General features: G+C 44.2%; 1 protein-coding gene across 5 annotated transcripts in view; it reads right to left on the bottom strand.

Annotated features, from left to right (window-relative positions):
- The window catches only part of PDGFRA (platelet derived growth factor receptor alpha), a 68820-nt gene extending 44295 nt beyond the window's left edge, over nt 1-24525 (bottom strand). For 2 of the 5 annotated variants that reach the window (XM_042467534.1, XM_042467538.1), the window contains exons 1-3: nt 23726-23947; nt 6537-6597; nt 2856-3170 (exon numbers count right to left, since the gene is read on the bottom strand). In XM_042467534.1, coding sequence (XP_042323468.1) covers nt 2856-3170; nt 6537-6597; nt 23726-23737 — 388 coding nt within the window. In that variant the 5' untranslated portion in view covers nt 23738-23947. Of the gene's footprint in view, nt 1-2855; nt 3171-6536; nt 6598-10398; nt 12144-21360; nt 22174-23725; nt 23948-24255 lie in introns of those variants that run through there. The other 3 variants (XM_042467536.1, XM_042467535.1, XM_042467537.1) reach the window with 3 other exon arrangements.
- Between the last annotated feature and the right edge of the window lie 3276 nt (nt 24526-27801).

Here is a 27801-nt window from a genome sequence, read left to right as displayed (position 1 = left end):
CATTTCTTCCTATACAAAATGTGTGCCACAAAGGGTTTTACTATTTGCTGGGGCAAACAACTGTATGGGGTTACTGAAGTTGTAAGAATTGCCTGGAGTGGGGTGGTGGAGATCAACTTATAGGTCTGCAAGTTTGATTCTACCTATTCCATATGACTGTTTCCCAATGCCTGCTGGGGAACTGGTTTTACTGCATGCTTGAAAGTACATGAGAAATGCCTCAAAAGCTGAAGAGTTGCTGAAATAGATTTCCTACAGCCAAAACAAGAGATAGCATTTTAGTACTTTGTTTTAAGGTAGAGCAAAAATAAAATAAAACTGGATATAAGAAGATGGAGGTAACCAGCTTCCAGGAAGAACTCTAGATGGCAGCCCAATATTTCCTTGTGCTCAAAACTGAAAGACAGTTCTAACAACCTTTTCACACATCTCTGAAATTCAATCTGTATATATCGTGTATGGTTAATATCACCGTTATGGTTCAATTCTACAAAATTCATGAGTATGAAGTACTTAAAATTCTGCTAGAAAGCTCTTGTCCACTCCCCTAATGGCAGCAATACTCCTCTCCAGGAAAACATTCTAATTACCTCACTAAACTATAAATCCCATGATTCCATGGGATGGAGCCATGGCAGCCAAAGTACTATCAATCTGCTGTAACTGTGTAGTTTAGATGAAAGTTCCCATTGTAGAACTTATTGTTCATCACCATCCTCTACAGTGGCCTGCTTCTTCCCAGAAGGAGAATAAAGTGAGCAAGTAGTAAAATAGTGAAGAAGTGACACTGAAATAATGATTAAATTTTTCTCATGTTAAAGCACTCATTCAAATAGTTGATCTAGTTTTTCTTGTCTCAGAATTGGGGTCAGTGAACTGATTATTTTGTTCTTACAGACATCTGTAAATATCTTACAGATATTTAGGCCTGTTACAGACTGCCAAAATAAAGCTGCTTCGGGTCTCTTTGGAGGTATGCTATTTAAATGATGCATGGGTCCTAAGAGTCCGGAGGTCGTGCCAAAGCCACACTCCATTCCTAAGCACTGGAGTGCAGCTTGGGTGCAGCTTCCGGATTCTTAGGATACATGCATCATTTAAACAGCATACCTCCAAAGAGACCCGAAGCAGCTTTATTTTGGCAGTCTGTAACAGGCCTGTGTCTTCTCTGTCAGAGAGCTCTGGTGCTACAACAATCTACAAATTCCATGATTCCATAGCATGGAGCCATGGCAGTTAAAATGGCAGTGTGGCGCTAGCCCTAGTTCTTAGTATGTTATACTGTTAAAATCTGTTTTGTCGAAATAAAAAAGTTTCTGTTCCAAATGTCTTCTATCAAAAGTTAAGTATATGAGAGTGAGAACTATGCCCACAAAAGAATTTGTCATCTGTACAGTGAGACCTTGTAGTAATCATTCAAATATAGTAGCTTTTGTGATAGTGGGTAGTGTTATTCTTTCCTACCCAGTACAGTCCTTTTGGTTTGGAATTGATTCAACAGACTTTACAAACTTGCTGCTCCTAATAAAGAAAATGGTTCCCACCAATGATTTCAAAATTCTTATCAAGAAAATTATGGTTTCCTTAAAGAAGAAATTGTTCTTGTTGAGAAAAGGCATTTTCATTAGACGATAAAGCATGAAAATAAATAATATAAGATCTGGAAATCTAGCAATTTGTTCTTGTTTCAGGGGGAATCTCTCATACATAGTTTTTGGATAACAGCTCCATGGAGAGTTGAGAGTTATAATTTAAAATGTAACTTTTCCAACTTTTGGTACCAAACAAAGGGGTAATTTACTTCTGGACAAATAGAAATACTACAGTGGATGGGCAATATTTAAAGGTATAACTTCCTCACTAAATATTTATATAATCTGTAGTATGTATTTACTATAAAGATAGGCACTCTGTGTTTTGCAGCTTCAAGTATCTTAATCTTGCATGTCAATCTGTGAGACTAACCCATGATTATCATTACAGTCATGAATGATATGCTTAAGAATGCAATGTGTATTGTTTCACGGTTCTCAAAATGCTGTATGGATATTCACTGTGTATGCCAGTTTCAGAAACTAGTATGAAACTACTGGAAGGCACACAACAACAACAACAACAACAACAAAGTTTATACAATATGCACCTTTTACAATTGCCTATAAAATGGCACCCCTTTGGTCAAGCTCTAGTAAATGCAACAGATATGCTGTTGTATGGGATTAAGTCAAGGGGTTGAATATTTTGTGCTCTTTGGCTACAATACACTAAAGTTATGGGCATCAGAAGATAGCCTGGGCCTCCACTAAAGTTAAGGTAAAAATGAAGATGAAATCAAAACTAAAATTATTTTGACTTGAAACAAAGTATTGGAATGAAAATGAAATTAAACAAAGAAACCCAATATAACATTTAAATGCCTACTACAAACTGATGGAAGTATTTTGAAATGATACAGGGCAGCTTCTCCCATTCTAAAACCATCTAAGACAGTAGTCTTCTAAGGACCCCAGAGATTCCTTAGACTTAGATGGTCATTGGGGACCCTGAATGAGAACAGGATTGACACAGGATTAACTATTCAGTTTGTTCCCTCTGCCAATGGAACAGGTTTCAGTCAGCAAAACAAAGAAGGGATAACTTTCAGTACTTCTCTGGAGCAGATATGAAGAATTCATCTCCCCATCATTCTGTTGACAGAAACCTCCCATGAGCGGAGGAAGTATTCTGCTCACTGTTCTTAAAATTGTGCACTTTTGATCAGCTGAAATAGCCACACTCATGCTGACTTCCTCCACCGTTTCTCCATTCAAAAACCTTCATTGATAGTCTACTGTGGAGATACTAAAACAACTCACCTGGCACATAGACATAGATATCCTTTCCCTCAACCTCCCCTTCTTCTTCTTGGGAATGATTGTAGTAGCAAGTGTACAATCCCGTATGAGAAGCAGAAGCATTTTTCACTTCCAGCACCGTCACAAAAAGGCCGCTATTGTTTTCTTCATTTCTGATGTCTATAGTATTGTTGTCTTCAGGTATCGGATGCTGCCAGTTTACTTCACTGTCTCCAGAACATTTCAAGGTGAAGGGAGAATTCAGTTGCACCACCATTTCATCTTTGTTTGGAAGAATAGTAGGAAACAAAGTCTGGCAAGAGGCTAACCATGGACCTGTGGAAACAGATGTGAAAGATGTTACCTGGAAGAACTTTTTTTTAACCTCAAAATGTGGGAGGAAATTATTAGTACATGTGGAATACCAGCCCTTTCTGCTCACAAGCTATAGCTCTGCTTATGGTGGATGACCTTCCAAATATACTTTTAAGGCCATATCTTCAAGTAAGAAAGAACAGGAAAGACTAGAGAAGGGAAGTCCCAATTGAGGACCATGAGAAGAGTTTTAAAGGGCTTCTTCAAGCACAACTGTCACAGTTTTAATGTGACTCATTTTACATGATTCAGCCATATAGAGGCCTCTCTGTATAAATGTGTGGGTGGGTGGGTGGGTAGTTTTTTTAACTACTCATATAATATTATTTAACAAATGAGATGCCACTAGGTGAAAATGTGTTTGGAAAAATGATTTGAAGAAGCAAAAGAAATATGGGATTTGCTGTTCTTCTTCTGAACATTCAAGGTAACTTCAATTTATGGCAACCCTATCATAGGTTTTTTTCTTGGCAAGATTTATTCAGAGGTTTGCCATCACAGTATGATTTGCCCAAGGTCACCCAGCAGGTTTCCATTGCTAAGTGGGGTCCTAGTCCACCATTCAAACCTCTACGCTATGCTGGCCCTCATGTATTATACTACTATACATGGGGTACAATGAGCATATGTGCGCACACACACCTGCTTGTAGCAGGGCTTGAAAAAGATTCTGGACATGCAACCCACAGACATAATTTGTCTATAACAGAAAGCCAGGACCAAACCAAGGGTTGTTTCGAGCCAGGTACAAGTAGACTGTACTGACCCCACCAATGTTCTAAGGTGGACCTACTCATTGCCATTGCCGATGCTGTTTCCACCTAGTGGGAAATTAAAATATAGTTATGGTGTGCCTTCAAGTTGTTTCTAAAAAACGGCAACCCTAAGGCAAACCTATCATGGGGTTTTCTTAGCAGGTTTCGTCCAGTGGGGGATTTGCCATTGTCTATCCTTGAGGCTGAGAGAGTGTGACTTGCCCAGGGTCACCCAGTGGTTTTACAGGGCTGAGCCAGAATTCAAACCCTGGTCTTCAAAGTCACAGTCCAAAGTTCAAACCATTATGTCATGCCAGCTCTCTAAAATATAGTACTTGTATTAATATATGAAGCAAATGTTTCTATCCTTTTTCTCCCTCTTTGTGGTCTGTTTTTTCTCCTTGTGTTATTCTTCCTCAATGAACCAGTGTTTAACCTCCATAACACTATCCTGCTGCCTTCTCTCTTATTTTTGTGCTCCCTGCCTAAATTTTTCCTCATTCCCACACCACACCCATCCTCCAATAAAATGTATTCCTTGCCTTGGGGTGTTTGCATTTTATTGGGCTCTGGTAAATTAGAGCACGAAACAGTCTTTCTGGGGAAGAGAGTGAATTGCAAAAACAGAAAGAAAACTGGACAGACAGCACACAGATACAGGAATTGCCTCTGGTGCTGAAAATAGCTTATTGCACCATATATCAGAGCATGGCTCTCTAATCTACACTACAGAAATAATACAGTTTGACACCAATTTAAAGGCCATGGCTCCATACTATGGAATTCTGGGATTTGTAGTTTGTTGTGATACCAGCACTCTCTGATATCAGAGGGCTAAATATCTCGCAACACTACAAATCTCAGAATTCCATAGCACGGAGCCATGGCCTTTAAACTGGTGTCAAACTGCATTATTTCTGCAACGCACACAAGAACTTGGTTGTTTCTATATCAGACCTCCTCCATTAACTCCAGGTCAGCAATCCTGAAACTTGTCTTTGCAATAACTACTGGCTCCTTCCAGGGCATAGTTCTGCATTTTACAGGCAAGTGAGTGAAGCCAATAAAGGAGGTTAAATATATGATCACACAGGCTGCAGGCTTTCAAGAATCTCTTGTTAGAGGATCAGAATTCAAAAATAAAGGGTTATAAATCTAACTGGGATGGGGTGTGTTAACTGGGGAAATGACATCCTCCCCTGGTATCAGCTGGTAACTGAATTTTCTGTGTAACGACTAATGTTTCTTTTTCTCATTACTTTTTAAAGGGCTATTTATTTTTTCCCAGGGGAAACTTGAAGCCTCCTCCTCTTCACCCCTTAAGCCATGCTCTGATCATTTTAAAAAGTCACATCATAATGAATTCTTTTTTAATAGTAACTTTCGAAACTTTGTCTTGCAGCAGGTTTTGATTGGAGTTTGGTTATCTAGGTTCAACTATTTGTTTTTGGCACTATTTATGACAGGTAGTTTTGAAGAATTCAAACCTAACCCTTGCTTAGATGCATATTTTCTGGGGAACAGTTTACACTTTTTTTGTTGCCAAGTATGTGCTATATGTCTATTCACACTCTGTTTTATTGTACTAGTCAGTTTTTTATTTCTACAGGGTACATTTTCATCATGTTTTGGACCACCCCTGTGCCATTTTAGGCCCAGGAGAGGCTATTTTTAAACAACAGGAAAGGAGTGGAAATCACTTCCTAGTCATTTCACATTTCAAAAAAGATTCTCCCGGGCCTAAATTGATCCAGGGGTCCCAAAACATTGTGCAAATGCGCCGCCACCACCACTATTCTCCTAGAAGACATTTTGGGGCAAAAAAAAAAAAGTTTTTAAATTGAAGAATGTTTTTTGGCCACTGGAGGGGCACACACACCTAACAAATTGCACTTTGCCTATCCCAGTTCTAGAATCTAGGATCCAAGCCAGACTTAGCCAATTTTGTCCTCCCCTATTCCTCTTTCTTTCTTTCTTTGCATTTATATTCTATCTTTTCTCCAAAGAGCTCAAGATGGTGTGCACTGTACATATCCTTATCAACCGTGGGAGGGAGAAGGTGGGCAGCCCCAGGTCATCAGATCTCACCCCTATGGGCCTGGACCTCCCAAGTCCTATCTTCAACATTTTAATCTCTGCACACTATCACTTGGCCAAGCTAGCAAAGCTCATGATATCTGAAGCAGTTCAGATCTACCCCATCTGTTCCTTCCCCCCCCCCCCCTTTTTTTCTTTCTTATGATGGGAGCTGTGGGTCTCAATAGAGCATTCTTGACTATTTGCCTCCATCATCTCTCCTCTGAGAAGAAAGCAATAACATGGCATGAGAGAGAAAAAACTCAAAACAGATTTGTGAACTCATCCTTGCTTTGAAATCAGATTGTGGCAAAATTATAAGAACCGTCAAGTGAACAGACTGATTTGAACAAGTATTCTTTTCAACTTTAAAAACAGATTATTCCAGAAAGAGTAATCTGGCTTGTATCATTTTGACTCAATCACTCTCAAGATAAATCTACATGCTGTCTGCTGAAGGTCAAACTTGATGAATATTTTCAAAGGGAAGCCTTACCTGCCAAGAAGCAGCCCACGATCAGGTATGTCCTTTTAGAAGGGTCCATCATGATGGTGAGCTGAAACCAGATTTCGGGTGGGGGGGTGGGGAGAGATATGATTAGTTAGAAAATTACAATATTTATTTATTTACTTATTTATTTCAAGGATTTATATCCTGCCTTTCTCCCACAGTGGGATTCAGTACATCTGCCATGCACATTTGTACCATGGAAATGTGCACAGCAGACACTCATGATTCAAAACTTATCAAAAAGTTCTTAACATTTCCAGTTCTGGCTTATTCATCTCAGTATTCAAATCCACATTACACTTACCAGGGTGCCATTTTGCAAGAACAGATTATGGCCTGAATCCTATTTGTTAATCCCAACTAAGGCAGACAATTGAATTGGTTGTTAAATGGTGAGTCAGCACATGGATTCAATGCCTCTACTCTGGTAATTAAGCTTCCCAGATCTCAGGACTTGGTTCCCTCTTCTCCACTCCTCAGTGCAAAGGGCAAGAGTGCTACCTTGAAAAGCATGTGAGAGTGTGTGTGTGTTCTTGATTTGCTGAATTTTTTTGTTGGACTGATTTTTATTTGAACGGCATATTCTTTGCAGCTGTGGTTGATGCTTAATGTAGCATGTTGAATGACATCTGCAGGAGTGCCCCTTGTATCATCACCAGAAACAACCCTGTGACATCTCAAGGAGTCATATCTGCGTGTCATGTTTTGGCCTGAAATCTGAGGGACAGTGGTACCTCTGAGCAGGTAATCTACTAGCAATAGGATTCAGGCCAGAGTTTTAGACTGGATCAGGTCAGCACATATTTTTCTGGTTATTACAGGGCATGGAAAAACAACCACAAAAAAATACATTTAACAGTGGTCAAGTCAGTCCCATTCATACTCAGTATTGAACAGGGAAGGGAACAAAGAGAGGAAACATGCTACCAAAAGACAACATAAATGTGCATGACATTTATAGGCACAGATGCAAAATTTAAAATGATTACAGTACTATAATTAAAAATGCACCTCACCATAGCTGGAAGGACTGTGACAAAATGATCTGTATGCCTGCTCAGCCTGCTTTCTAGGCCTAGGTCTTATGGTTCCTGCTATCCCTTTTGATTATTTTTATATTTAAACTGGATTTGGAAGAGATAGCCTTTGAAATAGAGGAGTCTGTAAAGTAGGACACCTAATCTCTCTATATATGCACACACATACACATATAGACTAGGTGCCCTACTTTACAGAGAACAGTCCTCTGTTTGAAGGGACATCCAGTTGAGAGCATGTCCTTGAACCTTGCTGCAGATCTTGCCCTCCACATCTTGGTCCACTACAAACATCGCCCAGCACTCTCACTTCTGAAATGCAAAGCTTTCAGCAGAATTTCAGGCTTCTAAATTCAATATCTGAACCAAGATTTTGAGATGTTGGGAATCATTACCTGTGCCTCCAGAAGGCATCAGTAGTGGGAAGAAGCAGAAAAAGAAACCTAGACCTTGATTAGAGTACTCCACACCCAACACTCAGCCACACTCTTCTCCAAAATATCCTCATTAGCACTACGACCATTAACCTCAAGCTGCAGGAATTTCTTATGAAAACAGACCAAAATAAATCCAGCCTTTGCTTTGACCCAGATCTTTTCAATGCTAGGTAAATATCCAGAGAAGAAAGATCTATGGAGCTGGCCTCAAGGAAAGCTGCAAACCTGTGTACGTACACCTGAGAGTAACCACTAGTGAACAAAAGTAACAACTAGTGAACACAACAGTCCACTTATTTCCAAAGGAAGGAGGGAGAGGAACAGGATACACAATACTCAGCTGCCACTGGGGATGCGAAGGAGCTGACTTCTTTTTATTATTATTATTATTTATTTTTGTTTTTATAATGCTTCAGATTTTGTGCATATTTTATGCTTGGAATTGCCTGTCTCATTTAAACATTACTAAAATTCTTTCCTTGTTAGAAAGCAAGCAGAATACAATATTGGGTTTGTGTTTATATAATCTTTCATTTCCTTATCAATAGGACAAGTAACATATTATCATCTTTGTTGCTTTCTCTCATTCCTTAACAGGCTTACAGAATCTGTGGTTAAATTTCATGCAAGACATGCCAGAATGCAATTGACTGCCACAAAATTCAGTCCTGTGGAGCAGTCTGTGTGTGCACTGCAGCTTGAATAGCAGTCCTCTGCCCCTCCATTCATTATGACAAACCATCCTATTAAACATTTGGGTGCACTAAACTAGCTCTTTGGATGCGGGCTATAGCTTAAATGGCAGACTACTTTAAGTTCTCAAAGTTTGGGGGAAATTACCCTTTTGGACTACAGCTCCTAGAACATCTCAGCTGTAGTTAAAAAAAAAATGACTTGACTTAGGGATCTCTGCAGATCAACCCAAGTAACAGCTGACTCAAACAATTCAGCAACAAAACATCACAATACCATGAAACATTGCTTTGTGGTGATAAATCCATAATTTCTCCCCCTGTAACAGGTAAAGAACCAATGAGAGTGTATAGTGTTTTTTACCAGACACCTTCAGGTATAGTTTTGTTTGTCTTTGCCTAGTACCAGAGATGGCTACAGATGTAGCACATGACCCTGAGCATTGTTTACTCAGAGCTATTTTCCACTGACTTTAGTGGAGTAAACCTCTTACCAAGAATAAGGTGAGCCATATCATAAGACTGCTGCTATACAACATCCGTCTCTTATCAGAGCTTGGGGAAGCTACTTTTCTGCATCAGGTTTCCCAGAATCCCACCCCCAGCCAGCACAGTCACTAACCTACAGGATTCACAGAGCTGCAATTCCAAATAAGTAATTTTGTCCAAACTCTCCCATAGGGTTCCTAAAGAACAACCCATAGCTGCTCCCCAATAACTGTCCATAGGAGACTTGTTGAGGGATCCATTGTTCTCTGCCCACAAAGAGGCCTGTGACCTCACTGGAATGGAGACATATTGCAAAAGAAGGGTCCCCGTTGAGATGCAAATGGACTTTTTGAAAATGTCCCTATTGCCGCATGGCCAGAAGGAGGAGGAGCCTTCCTGCAAAAGATATCCTCCCCATCATAACATCTTTACTAAAGACTTAAACAACATACAGGCATCTGACTAACATCTCCAATTTCCCCCCCTCCTATTTGGTTTGTAACACCTTGCCTGATGAAGAGGCCCAAGGAACTCTGACTTGCAACAAGTATAATGTGCATTTCAGTCAGCCAATAAAGGTATCACTGATAGATTTTTTTCTGTATTTGTTAATTGCCCAACACAGCTACCCCTGAATGTTGTCCATAGGATTGTTGCCCATTTTTAATGCCTCCCTACTAAGCTAGTACTCATGTCATCTAAATGGTTTAAGCAGGAAAAAGAAAAACAGACCATCTCTAGGCAGAGGAGCGTCCAGTCTTGAGGGATTTAGGAGCAGTATCAGTGTGGAGGGTTGCACAGCATGCATAGGAAGACCTGAAAGAGTGATTTACTGCCCACTGAGAAGGTTCAGTCTGAATCTTGGACATGTAAAGGGGGAAGGAGCATGAATCAGAAGGTACATTCCATCCATAAGGCTGACAAACCACCAGCAAAACAGGCATGGGGTCTTGGCCACTTCAGAAATTCAGCAGATGGCATTCCTGGCGAAACAAGTCATTCGCCTTGGTTTTTCAATTAGCAATAATGGTCATGTGTTTATCTAAGTGCCTCCCACTGATAACAGGCTCTTGCACATCAAAGTTGTCTTCCTTTCCAGCTTCCTTCTCCCTTCCCCCACCACCAGCTCCTTTTTAAATCACAGTTCTATCCTGTATCTTTTCAAGATAAAGAAATCTGCAGCACAACATACATCTTGGAAGAATGCCCATTCCTTTCTGCCATTTGTTAGCTTCTAACAGCTTCTGCCCTCTCTACTTGCAGGCCAATCCTTTGAGAAGCCCACAGAGCTCAGTGAAAATGAGTGTCTTTAGAAGCCCAAACTTTTAGAGCTGTCTTCTTCTTCCTCCTCTTTATATCGTGCTATTGAAATACTATAAAAAACAGGCAGCCCTACCAAAGGCATACAATTTAAAATACACACATGTGCACATGGAGGAGAAATGCAAATATAAAAATATACAGTACAATAATAACACAGAATGTCCAAATATAATACAGAAACAATACATAACTGTATAAATAAAGCAAAGTGACAAATACATATCGTCAAGATATGCAAGATAATAAAACAATATTAAACTAAAACTCCAAAAGCTTTGTTAAACAAGAAAGATATTGATTAAGGGACAGTAAGAGAAAAGAGAGTTCGTATGGAATCAGGCAAACAAAGTGAAAAAGCAAAAAGAATAGTGTTATGTCCCACAGGAGTACAGGAAGCGATCTGATGCTGATACTGATCCATTGGTCCATCTATCTCCCAGTACTGTCAACTCTGTGACATGGCTATACAAGGCTTCAGACAGAATTTATCCCTAGGTATCAGGTGCAGTCAGGTTGGTATGATAACAGAGTAATGGCTCACTTTTACATGTTGGGCAAATGTCTGAATAAAAAATGTAGGAGGTCATTCCAAAACTGGACTGAGCATACTATATTATTATCCAGGGAATATTGACTGACAGTTCAGATTTGGGGGAGCACTAAACCATCTCAGAGAATCAAACAACATGACTGAAATTTGGAACAGGGACTAGTTCCCGCTGCGACATTTTATTGAGGGTTTTACTATTACAATGTAAACCCCACCTGGATTCAGAGCTTAGAAACACAATTTTCCTGGACCTCAACTCCAAGAACCACCCAGCTAATATGGCCAGTGAGCCTGCCAGTTGTGGGATTCTCACAAATTTGCTCCAAAAAAGAAACTTTTCTAGGCTCAAGTTTAGGCTAAAGCATATGAAAATCCCTTTCCTGGTCTATATTTAGGATGGAAGGAAAGAGATTCCAACAAATGTCTCATCTGATGATTGACGGACTGGAAAGCACTGAGGGTTTTGATTCAGACACGGGGAGAGAAATTACATGTCAGGAGCCAGAATAAAAATCTGACTAAGGTTTTGCAATATGCAGCACAATCCTATACATATTTACTTGGAAGTAACTTCCACTGGATTTTAATCTCCAATACATGTGCAGGGAATTGCAGCCCCAATGGTAGTACAATTAAGATCATTCACTTTTTTCTAACCTCATTGATGGATTTATTGTCCTTTTGGGTAAAAATTATCCTTCCTGTTATTCATTTTTAAAACCCTAAGTAACAAAATAAAATCCAAGTGCTGTATCAGAGCCAACATTTTGTAATATATTTCCTCCTTCCAAAATCTTCTTATAATGTAGGTTTATGACATGACTTGCTGGTTCCATTCACTGTGAAGCGCACAGCGAATGGAAATGTGATCTGCCATCTGCAACTGCTATTGAATCATAATCTTTGTTAGAAACATTAAGATCAGAAAAAGCAGTTCACTAATAGAAACCAAAGCTCAAACCAGCCGTGCTTCACATACTTAAAAGGCAATTGAACTAACAGCCCACACCTGTGTGTATTTGTTGTTGTTTTGTGCCAGCCAGCTCCGACTTATGTCAACCCTATCATCGACAAGATTTCTCTAGAGGAGGTTTGCCATTGCCTTCCTCTGAGGCTGAGAGAGCATGACTTGCCTAAGATCAGCTAGGATTCCATAGCTCAGCAGAGATTCCAATGTTGAGCCCTAGTCCAGCACTCCGACCACTAGACCATAATGCATATTTGCTTCCAAATAAATTATTCCCGTTTAAGCTGTTGTCATCATATAACTGAACACAGGTGGCTGCCTTGAGCAACAATCTTATACAGACTTAGATGAAAGGAACTCTTTCTAAGTGAACATGCATAGGATTGGGCTGCACAAAAGTTTAGACCACAAAAAGTCTTGGGGCCCCTTAAAGATAAAGGTAGTCCCTTGACATGAATGTCTAATTGCAACTGACTATAGGGGGCAGTGATTATCTCCGTTTTTAAGCTGAAGCCAATGTTGTCAGAGGACTGCTGTGGTGATCATGTGGCCAGCATGACTGCACCAAACACTGTTTCCTTCCCACTGAGAAGTGGTACCTATCTATCTACTTGCATTTGCATGCTTTCCAGCTACTAGGTTGGCAGAAGCTGGGACTAGTGACAGGAGCTCAGCCCATCATACAGCACCTGGGCCTCAAACTGCCAACTTTCTGATCTTCTGATCATCAGAACTGGTATTTTAACCACTAAGCCACTCATCCCAGTATTGGGCCCCTTAAAACCTACCAAGATTCACTTGGCTTAGGCAGTGGTTCTTAAACTTTTTACTCGTATGTCCCCCTTTACATCTATATTCAAATGTTATCCCCCCCACTTCACATACTGTATTTCATTCATACATTAATATGATCTCAGGAAATAGCTCTCCTACTCCCTCAGACAGAGGCTTGAAGCACCGTCCTTGTCTTCTTCTTCCCCTCCAGGACAGAAAAGGTTTGGGAAGAAGAGAGAGGGGGGATCAGGGCCTCCAAGTCTTGCATCCTGCTTGAGCAAATCTCGCACATGCACACACACATGAAAACATGGAGTCCTGCCCCACAGTTTGAGAATCACTGGTTTACCTTGTTACAGATTGCAGCCCATTTCATCAAAAATGGCAGTCCTCTGTCTCTGTATTAAAATCTGATTGGAACAAAATACTGTTTTTTCGGGCATCCTTTCCTCAATTGTATGAAGGCTTTGTTATTGTTGTTGGGTGCCTTCAAGTTGTTTCCGACTTATGGCAACCCTAAGGTGAACCCTATCATGAGGTTTTCTTGGAAAGTTTCTTCAGAGGAGGTTTGTCATTGCCATCCTCTGAGGCTGAGAGAGTGTGACTTGCCCAAGGTCCCCCAGTGAGTTTCATGGACAAGCTGCAAACTGAACCCTGGTCTCCAGAGTCATAGTCCGATGCTCAAGCCACAATGCCATGCTGGCTCACATATGCATACAAAAAATGATCACCATTATTATCCAGATAAACAAACAGTGTAGACAAATGAACATATACGTTATACCTCAGTATGATTATGTTATCTATTAAGCTATATCTAGTATGAAGGTTAGATATAGTTTAATAGATACCATAATCATACTGAGGTGTAAAGTATATGCTCTTTTATCTACACTGTTTAATTATTTATCTGGACAACAATGGTGTTCTTTTTTTGTAGGCATGTTCTGTTATAGGAGTGCATTATGTCACATGTATATTATATTTCTTTGTTATAACAAAATACATTTTAAAGATAGATAAAGCTGCTGTTATCTCAGTCATGTTAGCTTCCTAAAATAGACTTTCTGACCATGATGGACTGTCTCTCACACTCTAGCAGTGACATGTTCAAATGAGCAAAGAGAAGTTGGAGGACTTGCTGTAAAAAGTGAGATTATGGAGCAAAGAATGGGATGGAGTCAGGGAAGATGAAGGGAGCATGAACAATGCAAAATGAATAACATTTTCACACACACACCCTTCTCTTTTAAAACACTCCTGTCCAGTTTTCCAACCTAGAAAATTTTATAGGCAGCTCCATAGAAGAGCTCCTCATCTTGCATCCTGTAATTTGCCTGTATTTACATGAATAGGCCAGATGGTGGCAGTGTTAATTCGCACTAATGAAGCTGTATTCCATTATTTTTGACTGATGGAAACTTTTTCGAGGTAAGGATTTGATTTTGGCATGGACCCAGACTACTTAAATAACATCTGTTGGAGTAACTGTAACTTTAAAATGGAACTCATTCATATCGTTGTTCTGCTTTTGAAACAATGCCAGGATCTCCATAGGCCAAGAAACTGCTCCAGCCCAATTAGAATCAGGTAGGAACACTTTTCTGCTTTTGGTGACACAATGGCAAGATGATCTGACATTTGCAAGGACTCTGGTCCTTATTGTAGCTCGCTGCATGCTCACAAAAGCAGTCCTCGCCAGGAGAGATTAACTTTTTTTCCAATAAGGCTTCAGGAAATCCCAATAAAAATGGAGGAATCACGTTGAAGACAACGGTATATTTTGCATGCCTCGTTGAAACATGTGGACAGGGCCACCTGCAATGCTTCACAGGCCTTGGCCCTTTTTCCTTCTAACATTCCACCAAAGCCAGAAACCTCCCTGTCCAGAGAAGAGCGGGAGGTTTTGCAGCTTTTAGTAACTTCCCTGGAGAGAGAAGCAAGCCATAAAATACTTGGCCATCCAGATGCATTTCCAACAGGATCAACCTATGGGCATGAAGCCCAAGTGAGCTACTAGGATCATATTCTCCATCCAAGGGGCTGTCTAAAAGCTTTCCAAGATGTTGATGACTCCTTGATTTGATGAGGAGGTAAATTTTCCTGTTTGGCTGACTAAACAAAATGTCTGAGTGAAAAATGTAGGAGGTCATCCCAAAACTGGACTGAACATGCTTATTGTTACACACACACATACACACACACTGCAAGTGTTTCACTTCCCTGGAGTATATTTGTGCCAATGAAATGCTGACACAGCAGCTGAAATAGAAGACTTCATAAGAAAGAATGCCCTGCCTGGCAGAGCCAGCATCCACATATGTCAATTCTAAGTATAGGACCAAGCAGGACTGAGAGATGGTTTTATCCCCTGGCAAAATCCTAAGGCTGAGGGCACTGCTTTGCTGACTGGTGTCTGTTTACTGCAGTGTCTCAGAGCAAAGAACACTGTCTGCCCATGAGTGGGCACGAAAAGTATGACTTTGGTTGCCATGACAAGCCAGGGCTATTTAAGTGATGGGTCTAATTGCCAGTCACTCTGCCAGCCTTCCATCTGAGTTCAGATGGCATGGAATCCAGCTGCTGCAGGCTTCCAGAGTCATTTGTTTTCCTTGGCTTTCTCAAGAGTTCCTTGTTTTTTAATAGGACTGCTGGTGGCTTCCGCTGCAATTTGTTTTTCCTTTACCATGATTTGGGTGGGTGTCTGTTGTATTACTGCCCTTGGCTTTCTGTTAAGGGTGGTATTTATTGATGTGTTATGCTTCTCTGTATACAGAGGGAGAGAAAAAGCGTATATCTCTACCCACAAACCAAGCTACTCCACTCACTTTTTAAAACAATAAGGATCACACAGTACTCTGAGTGTAATTGGACTGCAAATCCCAGCATTCCTCACTATTGGCTACACCAGCCAGGTTTGCTAGGAGCTGCAGTCCTACAACATGTGAAGGGTCACACGATTACCAAAAAAGTATCTCATCTAATCTCTGCTAATGGAAATAGAAGTATTCACAGTTCTTACCACACTTCTCTGTTATGGCATTAAGAGATCTCTTGCCCATAATAGAACTGCAACATTTGCCTTTATTTGGCTGAGATTGCAGAACCAAGATGCCAGCCTTTCTGGCATTATGCAAAAGTATTAATTCAAAAAGATAAGAGTGTATAACAAATTACCCCAGGCTGTTGAACATTTCTATTTTGTAATCTGATGCATGAAAACTGAGTCATAGAGCTTGCAAATGTAGAGCAAGCCAAAATGTCTTAAGTATGGTTATGCTGATCACGCAATAATGAAACAGACCCGAAGCTGCGATGGGCTTTCTTGCACGTATCTACAGCAATCCTGGTGAAATCCCCCTGGCCTCACTAGGAAATGCATCTGAAAAGCTGCAATCCTACACATAGTATCCTGGAGATAATCCCCACTGAACTCATGAGTGAACATGTGTAACATCAGTCCTTAGAACATCTTCTAATCAGAGTCTACCACAAACAGAGGTGCATCTTGCTGAGCATGGGACATGTTTAATAAAGGAGGCCAAAGTCTTAGTAACGCACCCACAAAACCTTTTCCAGAGTCACTAGTCCATTTTCTTTTGCGTAAACAGAATTCCCTTGTTTCCCTGCCAAGAACAAGGGTCTCTAAAAATGGCAGTAAAAGAGAACATACTCCAGCCTACATGCAAATATAAACAAAATGCACATGCTGTGTAAACCTAGTGGGTGGCCTTGGGCAAGTCACTCTCCCTCAACCTCAGAGGATGGCGATGGCAAACCTGCTCTGAACAAACTTTGCCAGGAATAACCCATGCTAGGGTCACTTTAGGGTTGCCATAAATCAGAGACTACTTAAATGCACACCACAACAACGTTTGCTTCACTTGTAAAGCTACTCCATCTCATTTTCTATCCATGTTCAACGTAACATGTTGCCATAGACAATTTCTCATAAAAAGAGAGAAGATAACGTGTTAAATATATAACGCTTACTACACATGACATCTCACTGTTTAGGCAGTAGTTTAGCATCGATTGTACACTATTATTGATCTAGGATGTACAAGTGGTGTGAAATCTTAATTACAATCAACTGCAAGCCATAAAGAATGTAAGCTTCCTTTCATAAGAACCATAACAGACCTGACACCACAGAGACAGGTTTAAGACAACACGCCGTCCAATGTTTTTCACTGGAGTGAAAAACTGTGTGGTGGGCCTGTAGCCATGAGAGAAACCTGCTTGTCTCATACTCATGGGCATTCCTATGTGATATATTACACAATCCACTGAAGAGAGGTTCTAGGATGGAGCAGTCACCCCTTATCAAGTTTATAAGCCATTGCAAGTGAAATTATTACATTCACTAGTAGGACCTGAAACAAAATGTTGCAGTATACCCTTATTCTTTCAACAGTCTGCAGAAACAAATATCTTCATTTTGTTTCTTGGTGGCTCTGATATGGCCCTGTTTCTGTGGGTACATGGCACCTGTGTTTGTCAACAGAGGGAACATGCAGAAATTATAACAGTGTTGTCATGCCTCCATCAACTCATTTGAAATAGGGTACTTGAGGACGATTCTGCAAATACCATAGACAGCCAAAAAACAAACTAACTAATATGTGGTTCAGAGAGCAATTTAATCCTCAACTGTCACTGGAGGCCAAAATGACTAAACTCAAGCTATCTTACTTTGGACATTTCATTAAACAACATGGAAAGAAAATAATTCTTCATAAAGCTAAAGGCAGTAGGGATAGAGGAAAACCACATTACAGGTAGATTGACTCAGTGCTCAGACAGACAGGCCAAAATAAAGCTGCTCAGGGTCACTTTGGAGGTATGTGGTTTAAAAGATGCATGAGTCCTAAGAGGCATGAGTTCTGATAGGGGCCAGTGTGATGCAGTGGTTTGAACATTGGACTATGACTCTGGAGACCAGGGTTTGAATCTCTGCTCGGCCATGAAAACCCACTGGGTGACCCTGGGGACATCACAGTCTCTCAGCCTCAGCAGATGGCCATGGTAAGCCCCTAGTGGAGAAACTTGCCAGGATAATCCGGTGAGAGGGTTGTTTTAGAGTTGCCATAAGTTAGAAACGGAGGCAAACAACAACACAACAGTGTTATGATAAGATCAGGCAAACACCAGCAGTGACAACAATGTTCTAATTCGATCAGTCAGGTCAACAGAAGATAGGGAAATGGTGGTCTTTCTGGAGGACTACATGCAGTGCGACATTTTATATATACATATATATATGAGAGAGAGTCAGGATGCTTTTTCTGCACACCTTGCCAATGAGACTTTTCATGCAGAGGAAAGAGACTCAGGAAGTGTTGAAATGACAAGCGAAATGCATTGTAGAGAGATCTTGTAGCACCTTTGAGACTTTGGCAGCATGTGCTTTCCTAGACTTAACTCTACTTCATCAGATGCAGTAATACTAATAGTAATAGTTATGCATCTGAGGAAGTAGGCTCAAGTCTAGGAAAGCTCATGCTGCCAACCTCTTTCTTTCAGTTAGTCTGAAATGTGCTACAAGATCTCTCTCCATACTGGCTTTACAGACTCTATTACATGGCTCTATCTGTAAGTTCAATGCATCTCACCCTTACAGCCTGCAGCCCCCTTCGACGCAATAAGCCTGCTGTTCATAGAAACAGCCACTAGGGGGCAGCACGGCATCGCAAACCCAAAGAACTGGCTGCGATCGCCCAGCATCAACACCAGTAGCAACCGCTGCAAAGACCTCTTGGCCACAGCCGTCCTCCTTTTCCCGGACCTGTCCTCCATTTCCACCTTCGGTCCAAGAGGCATTCCATTTTGAGCAAGACTAAAAAACATGGATTTCTATTTCTAGGAGAGCTTTGAGCTGTCTTTGTTTGCATCCATGCTGCAGAAATAATCCGTTTTGATACCGCTTGAACTGCCATGGCTCCTTGTTATGGAATTCTAGGAATTGTAATTTGTTGTTGCCCCAGAGCGGAGCCACAGTTCCCAGAATTCCATAGCAAGGAGCCATGGCTGTTCAAGCGGTATCAAAACGGATTATTTCTGCAGTGTGCAAAAGGTTTCTGCAGCCCAGCAAAACCACATCCCAGGACTTGCTGCCAACCTTCTCCCTTCGTCAGCGATTTAAAACTCGATTTATTTTTATTTCATTTTATTTCATTTTCCATCGTGATGTAGGAATTACTCAAGTCTTGGCTGCAAGAAACGAAAGAAAAGGAAAACCGGCCAACTCCGAGATTTTGCAGCCTCTCCCGGCCTTCAGTTCAACAGAAATCGAGTTGGGAAATGTTGGGTTTGGACTACAACTCCCAGTATCCCCCAACAGGGGGCTCTGTAAATCTTGGGGGGGGGGTATGTGTTGTAAATACGTCTCCATGCTTTTAACTTTTCTATATGTTTTTGTGTGATTTATATGTTTTTCTTAAGTGATGATTTAAATTGTTTTAAATTTTACAGTATTTTTTTAAATGTTTTGATCTGTGAGCCGCCTTGGGTCCCTTCTGGGAGAAAGGCGGCATACAAACTCCCCCCATTCCCTCTTTTAAAGAGCTTTTCCTCCCAAAACTCAGCGCAGGCAGCATCATACAATGCCACACTTTTACAGACAAGATTTTAAAACTCGTTCCTTTTTTCTAATTTCAACCTGAAGCTCTCTCTCTCTCTCTCTCTCTCTCTCTCTCTCCAGATGATCATGTCCAACCCACCTGGACTACAAGGCCTATCATCCCTAGTCTATTGGAATGACCAAAGATCAGGGATGATGGTCTTGCAGGGGGACCAGCCTTGGTTCGCCATTTCCACCTTCTGTCCATTGCGCAATGTGAAATAGGCCCCAATCTAGAGATACAAATTCTGTCTCTAGAGAGGGATGAAATAGAAGGAGGTCTAAACCACACTGCAGAAATAGTCCAGTTTGAGACAGCTTTACCTGCCCTGGCTCAATGCTAGGGGATCCTAGGAACTGGAGTTTACTGTGGCACCAGAATTCTCTGACAGAGAAGACTCACGAAACTAGAGTTCCCAAAATTGCCTAGCATTGAGCCAGGGCAGTTAAAGCGGTCTCAAACTGGATTATTTCTGCAGTGGGTTTTGGATTTCACACGTTGTTTCGAATCCCTGATTTTCGGCAGTAGGCAAGCCTCGCTGTCTTCCCAGTTGCAAAGGTATAGGAGCAACCTCAAAGGCAAAGAGTAACTTCTGAAGGGACACCAAAGGTCCCTTTGCAACCACATCATCGCAACCACAACAGTCTGCTTCAATGCACACTCAGCAATGTTGGGATCTGTCTCCGTTGCAACATATTAAATTAGATTAGAAGAACGAATTCCAACAAGTGTCGACGGATCGAGAACGCCGTCTGACTGGGGCTGCATCCACACTGGAGAAATAAACCGGTTTGGCATCGCTTTAACTGCCCTGGCTCAAGGCTATGGAATTATGGAAGTTTGTTGTGGGGCCCAGACGAGTGACCCTTGGCAAGTCATACTCTTCCAGCCTCCGAGGAATGCAATGGCATACCTGCTCTGAACAAATCTGGCCAAGAAAACCCTATGATAGGTTCACTTTAGGGTCGCCATAAATCCAAAACGACTTCAAAGCACACAGGCAACAACAACAAAATACACACACACACACACGGGACACCGTTTTCCTCTCCCATTGTACTTAATGGGATTTGAGCATCCACAGATGCTGGTATCCACGAGACCCATTGGACTTTGTCGCCTGGATCCCTTCCAACCCTAAAGATCCCAGGTCTTTGCAGCACCTAAGAAGCCGGAACCGTTCGGTCTGAAAGCGCAGCCGAGGTGCAAACGGCGCAGGAAGCAACGCTTCGGTTTAAAGGGTTTGGGGATAGAGATTTCCCTCGAAAAACCAAAGCCTTCCCCTCGGGGACTCCTCTTCCAAAAGCAAAGGGAAGGAGAATGGAAAGAAAAAGAGAACAAGGACTTCCCACCCGCCTCAATATTTTCTTTCTCTGGAGGCCAGGGTTCAAATCCCGACTCAGCTATATCAACCAGTTGGGTAACCTTGAGCAAGTCCCACTCTCTCAGCCTCAGAGGATGGCAATGGCAAGCCCCCTCTGAACAAACCTTGCCAAGAAAAAACCCAGGATAGGGTCGCCATAAATCAGAAATGACTTGAAGGCACACAACAAAAAAGACGGATTAGATCTCAATTCCACAACCGATTTGTTTTTGAGGATGGGAGACAGTGTGTCCTAGTGGTTAGAGCGACGGCGAAGACCAGGGACCGATGCCCAGCTCTGCCCTTGAACCCACAGGGTGCCCTCGGGCAAGTCACACTCTCTCATCCTCAGAGGAAAGCAAGGGCAAACCTTCTCCGAACAAATCTGGCCAAGAAAACCTGAGGATCGGGTCGCCGTCAATCGGAAACGACACGAAGGCACACGACAACAGCAACAGCGACAAAAGAAGGGGCCCTTCTTATGCCTGCCCTCCTAATGCTTGCTTGTGGTATTCCTCGAGAGTAAAAGGAGGGTCCGAAGGTTAGCAAATCACCTGGAATGCTCTAGTTTCGAGGCGCAGCGCCAAAATGAACCCGACTTTTGAAGAAGTGACTTTTCCTGCGACCCAGAGATCTTCGTGGTCGCACCGTCCAGGCCTTATTTCGGGGCAAGGGGTGGCCTCCAAAAAAGTGGATTTAAATTTAGAAATCGGCCTCGTTTGGTAGTCGAAAAGAGTTAATCCGTGGCACACGCTCCCTGGAAGTTGGACGGCAAGAGAGCCATCGAAATATCCCTCCAGCGAAGCCTCCTCCAGAAGGAAATCTTCAAAGAACCACAGCAAGAAGAGGGTGACTTTTCATTTCCCTCCACAAAATGAAAACCGACCATCCAAGGGATTCCCATCCGACGGCAAGGAGGGATCTGGCAAACCAAGAAGATGCCAAGTTGGTCCTTCTTGCTCCTTGCTCCTCCTGTCTTCTCCGACTCTGCTGCAGCTTCGGAAAAAACTCCCGATTTGACTAAATGGGGGGTGATCTATCCCGGAATAAAAGCGGAGGAGGAGACAGAGGGGGAGTTTGGGGTTGGGCGGAGCGCCGTCGGGGCGGGATGCAACCCGACGCCTTTTCTGGCGAAGACAAAGGCTGCATCATCCGCACTAGGAAATGATCCGGTTTAAGCCCGCTTCCCACTGCCAGGGCTCAAGGCTAGGGGATTCTGGGAAGTCTGGTCCCCGATCCGTTTTAAAGAGTTTTCAACTTTACATGTTAATCATGTCATATTTTTAGTTGTTTGAATCATTTGTTTGTTTTTAAAACTTGTATTTTGCATAGGGTTTTGACTTGGACTGTTTTATATTTGTAAGCCGCCTCGGGTCCCTGTACTGGGAGGAAGGCGGGATGTAAATAAACACTATTATTATTATTATTATTATTATTCTCTCCGGCTGCCCCCTTCCAAACTGAGGCGGGCTGTGTTTTTCTGAATGGTCCCGGTCCAAAGAAAACGTTGCACAACGGAACCCAGAGAGAAGGAAAACAGAGAAAGAGAGAGAGAGAGAGAGAGAGAGAGAGAGTTGCTGGTGCTCGCCCTGCCCAGGACTTTTTTCCCTCTTTTTTCCCCCTCTTTTCTTTTCCAAAGCAACCCGGGACTGCCTTGCAACGTTGGCAGTGCCAGGGTTTCCGTGGGCCGCCTTTCCCCAGCCAAACCAACCCTTCTGCCCGGATCCAAGGGATCCCTCTCAGTGTGTGTGTGTTGGGGGGGGGCATCCAAAAGGGACCCGACGGGAGGAGAAAGGGGTTGGGGGAGGCAAGGAAAGAAGGAATGAAAGAAAAAGAAGGGTGGGAGGGAGGGAGGGGGAGAGAGAGAGAGAGAGGAAGGGAAGGGAAGAAGAAAGGGAAGGAGAAGGAAGAAAGAAAAGAAAGGTATAACGGAGGGAGGGGGAAAGAGAAGGGAAGAAAGAAAGCAAAGTAGAAGGGAAGGAGGAAGAGAGGAAAGAAGAAAGGGGAGGGAAGAAAAGAGAAAGGAAAGAGAAAGGAAAGGAACAGAAAGAAGAAAGAAAGAAAGAAAGAAAGAAAGGAGGGAGGGAGGAGGGAGGGAGGGAGGGGAAAGGAAAAGGAAGGAAAGAATGGATGGAAGGGGGATGGAAGGAAAGGAAGAGAAAGAAAAAAAGGCAGAAGGGAGGGAAGAAGGAAGAAAAGGGAAGGAAAGGAAAGGAGAAAAGGGAAGGGAAAAAAGGAAGGAAGGAAGGAGGGGGAGAGAGGGGAGGGGAGGGGAGGGGAAGGAGAGAAGGGGAAGGAAGGAAGAGAAAGAAAGAAAGAGGAAGGAAGGAGCGAAGAGGAAAGGAAAGGAGGGAAGGGAAGGGAAGGGAAAGCCAGCCCGTCCCCCTGGAAGGTCCGAGCCCGGGCTCCCCTTCCTGCTGCTGCTTCCCGCTGACCTTCCTCGGAGGGGGGGACGAAGGGGCAGCAGCATCTCCCCGGAGAGGAAGCTCAGGCGCCTGCCCGCTCTCCCCGGGGCTCTCCCCCCCCCATTGGCCTCCCCCTGCAGCGCCCCAAGCGAACCCCTTCCTCCTCCTCTTCGGAATGCCCCTCGGTCTCCTCTCCGCCCCCGGGGTCTGGTTGTCATTAGCGCGGCCCCGAAAAGCCACGGCGGCGCTGCTGGGCTCGGCGCTTTCCCTGCAGAGCCAGGGGCAAAGAAGGGGGCAGAGAGAGAGAAGAGATCGGACCCAGGATCCCCATCCCTCGCTCTCTCTCCTCCTTGCGCTCCGGAGGGACCTGGAGGATCTCAAGTGAGGCGCTCCGCTGTCCCTCTCGCCCCCCCTTCTCCCCTTCCATCCACAGATGCTCGGATCCCCTCCAGAAAGCCCTGCTCTCCCCAAACCCGAAGAGCATCCTCTGCTTCTTAGATCCCCTTCCCCTTACCTTCGGGACCATCGGGGGAAGAATCCGCCAGGAGCCCTTCAGGGGGAGACCATGCCTCTCCTCGCACCTCTTTCCTCCCCCAAAAAGCAAACCACCGAGGAAGGCTCCGGATCTGGCCTTCCTTCCTCCCCTCCGCCTCAGAGGCCTCTCCTGGATCCCAGGCGAAGAAGGGCCATCCTGCCCCAAAGGAAGGAAGGAGCCTTGCCTTGCCTTGGAGGGAAAGAGCTGTCAGGAAATGAGGCGCGCTCCCGATGCCTGGGCGCGCTCCCGAGATGCCTGGGCCCTCCTTTCACAATAAAAGACCCCCATCCCGTCTAGGGTCTGCATCCGTACTGGAGCGGGAATCCGGTTTGGCACCACTTTGGTTGCTGTGGCTCCATGCTTTGCAATTCTGGGAAAGTTGGTTGTGGCACCACAATCAACTCCATTTCCCAGAATTCCATAGCATGGAGCCACAGCAGTCCGAGCGGTCCCAAATCGGATTCCCGCTTCAGTGTGGATGGAGTTGATGGAGTAAGTGGAGGCCTTACCTGCTTCGGATCAGCTCTGATTTCTTTTCTGCCTCCTTCGTCGGAAAGGAAGGAAGGCAAGAGCGCTCCGCTTCTCCCAAACTTTGGAGCTGTTTCGGTGTCGGAGACCAAGGGGGCAGTCAAGCTCCAGGAAAGGAGAAAGAGGAGGAGGAGGAGATGGGGACTTGGGGGGGAGAGAAGGCAACCTTGATCAGATCCATGCCGAGGCAGGCGTTGGGCTTAGCAAACAGAAAGAGCGCAGCTCCAGAAAGCCGGGAGGAGAAGGCTGGGAGGCTCTTGCTATGCCTGCCTTTCCTTTCCTTTCCTTTCCTTTCCTTTCCTTTCCTTTCCTCTCTCTCTCTCTTCTTGATCCTTGTGTGAAATCAAAGCCCTAGCAGGGCTAGCCTAAGGGGGATCGGGGATCTCCCCTCTGGGACCATCTGAAAGGATTTGAGCCTGAGGCTTGGAGCATCTTTGGGAGGAAATGAGAGGAAGAAGTGAGGAGCATGAACTTTCCTAGCTATGAGTATAGTATCTTTTAAGACTGACTGAAAGAAAGAAGCTGGGAGCCTGAGCTTGCCTAGAGTTGAGCCTAAGGGTTGTCGCACCTTTGGGAGGAACTGAGAGGAAGAAGTGAGGAGCCTGAGCTTTTCTAGATATGAGCTTAGTGAAAGAAAGAAGCTGGGAGGTTGAGCTTGCCTCGATTTGAGCCTAAGGTTCCTCCTCCTCCTCCTCCTCTTCCTCCCTGAGCAATCCCTGGGTACCCTCTGCTCTGGAGTTGTGGGTCTGAAAAAGAAGGGGCCGGCGATTATTAACCCAAAGCATCTGGCCAAAAATGTGGAGAGGGAAAGGGGGCAGAGGGGAGGCGGGGGGGCTGTGTTTTGGGGCTGAGGTCGGGGTTGTATTTCCAGCTCTCTTTCGGGGGGGCGGGCTTAGCAAGCTCCCCTTCCCCCTTCGCGCAGATATCTAGGGCTGGGCTGATGGCGCAGCCAGGGCTATTGCTTCCACATGTTCCTCCAGGAAACCTCTCCCCGAACAGCAGCCCCTTGTTCGGGAATGCTAAGAGGATACCGTATTGCCTGGAAAGGGATCGCAGGAGGGAAGGGAGGCAAAGCATGACCCCATAGACCCCATAGAGGCATCACTGGGTGCTGACAGCACCAGGTGACATCCTAAAAGTTCAATTTATAGAAACGACACCATTTGTCTAGGCAAGCCTACGTCCTGGGATTTGAGAACCCACGGATTTTCATTCTGGGATTTGTAGTTCGTTGCTCCAACCGGCCTGAGCTGGCGGGGTCCTTTGCGCCTCTGTTGTTGTTGTTGCTGGTGGTGTTGTTGTATGCCTTCAAGGCGATCCCAAGGCAACATTATCACGGAGTTTTCCTGGCAAAATTGGTTCAGAGTCATTTGCCTTTGCCTTCCCCTGAGGCTGAGAGAGTGTGACTTGCCCAGAGGTCACCCAGAGGTTTGTCAGTGGCAGAAGGGGAATGATCAATACTTCACAATTAACCCCGGCTTTAGTAGAGATGCCTTGCGTTGTCCCAAAGCAAGGCAACTGGATCTGTTTCCTTCCAAGTCGGCCATAAAAAGATGCTCTACTGCTAACGGCCTTCTTGTAGAGAAGAGGCAGATTTCCGCCTCCCGGTCCCTGGGATCCTCTGGATTTAAGGGGATCAGGACCCAGTGATCCCCATGGGACTCCATCTGGATGGATAGGGGGAGAGGAGGAAGGGGGTGTCATTTCTTTGGGCAAATACAAGCCCAGAAGAAACTGATCAAGGGGACTTTTGTTGCAAGAGGTAGTTGTGGGGCCGAGATGTGGAGGAGGAGGAGAAGAAGACAGAGTAACTGCTCTGAAAAAAGGAGAAGAAAGGAAGATGAGGGGCAGAGGGAGGAAAAGAAGGGGGGAAGGAGAAAGCGAGGGGGGAAGAGAAGGGAAAACAGCCTCTTCTGTTTGTCATTAGGAGCCTGATTTGAATAATGCCTTTGTTGTGATGGTTAGCAAGGAGGAACTGGGGATCGGATGGAGGACGTTACACCGAGGAGGAGGCAGATGCAGAAGGCTTCTCAGTGTGAGGTCCCAGGACCCGTTAAAAAGAAGAAGAGACAGAGAATGATCACTCCAGAGATTGGAAAACCTTTTGCACTACAGATCCCAGAACTGCTCAGCTATAATAAGGGGGGGGGGGGGAAGTAACTTGTCTAAACACACTGCAGAAATAATCCAGTTTGAGATTGCTGTAACCGCCCTGGCTCAGTGCTAGGCCAATTCTGGGAATTGTAGTTCTGTGAGACATTTAGCTTTCTCTGTCAGAGACAGCTCTGGAGCTGCAACAAGCTACACTTCCCAAGATTCCCTAGCACTGAGCCGGGGCAGTTAAATCGGTCTCAAACTGGATTATTTCTGCAGTGTGTTTCAGACCTAAATCAGGGAGATGGATGCGACCTGCTCAGTGTGAGCTCTGTTTACCCATCTGTAGTAAGAGAAGAGGGGCGGGGGACCTCCAGCCCTTTTTCTCCTCTTTGCAGGGATACAGGAGACTAGGCCGCATCCACACTGTAGAAATAATGCGATTCGAGTGCTCTTGAACTGCCATGGCTCAATGCTATGGAATTCTGGGCATGGCAGTTTGTTGCGGTACCTCTGGACATTCCCTCTGGCACCGCAACAAACTAAACTCATGTATTGTGAGCCGCTTTAATTGTCCAGAATAACGACATAGCATTGAGCCATGGCAGTTCAAGCGCGGCCGAACCGTATTATTTCTACAGTGCAGATGCGGCCGAAGGCGCTTTGAACCCTTACTGATCTGACAAGGCAGTTTGAGAGAAGGAGAAGAGCCCTGTGTGGTCCTTTTTTCTTGCTGGGAAGATGTGGAGCAATGATCCCCCCCTTCCCAGCCCACAGACCTCCTTACAACCTCCTGTGTTCATCCCCCTCTTTTTCTCTCCTCTTATCTCAGTAGCAAGGAGTTGACAGAAAGCAGGGCATCTTGACACCATCTGTGCCCTTTGGGTAGAGGGCTGTCTCTGGCCCACCAAGCGGAGGGTCTCTGGGCCATTTGCTCAAAGGGGCGCCCCACTGAGCTGGAGTCATCCCCCCAGGCCCCCTTTGCCACCCCATTGTGCTCCGGAGCCAGCCAGCTCGGTTCATAAACTGTGATCAATGAAGTGTGGCTCTGAGCCCAAAAGGGAAAGTTGTGCCACCGTCTTGCGCTTGCCTGGGCAAATGGGAAGCCGGGAAAAACCCGCTAATAGAAACTGGAGCAACCAGGGTGGGCATGTGGGTGAAAACAACTTCTCTGCACAGCCCCAGCATCTGTTTGAGGGTCCTTTTTCTTAGGACGACAACATTTTTTGATGTCTTTTAGCTGAGCCAGTCTCTTGGTGCCATCTTTCGGGTGGATGATGGATGGATCCACAGAGTCTGTATGCAGAGGATGCTGGGGGAGAGAGTGCGAATGCAGGGTATTTAGGAAGGTGTGAAAAGGACCAGAGTGGCTGCTCTGCACTAATGATCTCCGCTGAACCAGTTTTATCCATATCTCTCATGGAGTTTGGTAG

Source organism: Sceloporus undulatus, chromosome 5, assembly GCF_019175285.1.
Source record: "Sceloporus undulatus isolate JIND9_A2432 ecotype Alabama chromosome 5, SceUnd_v1.1, whole genome shotgun sequence".
Taxonomy (NCBI): Eukaryota; Metazoa; Chordata; class Lepidosauria; order Squamata; family Phrynosomatidae; genus Sceloporus; species Sceloporus undulatus.
Note: the sequence above shows the minus strand (reverse complement) of the source record. Positions and strands in the feature narration are given on the sequence as shown.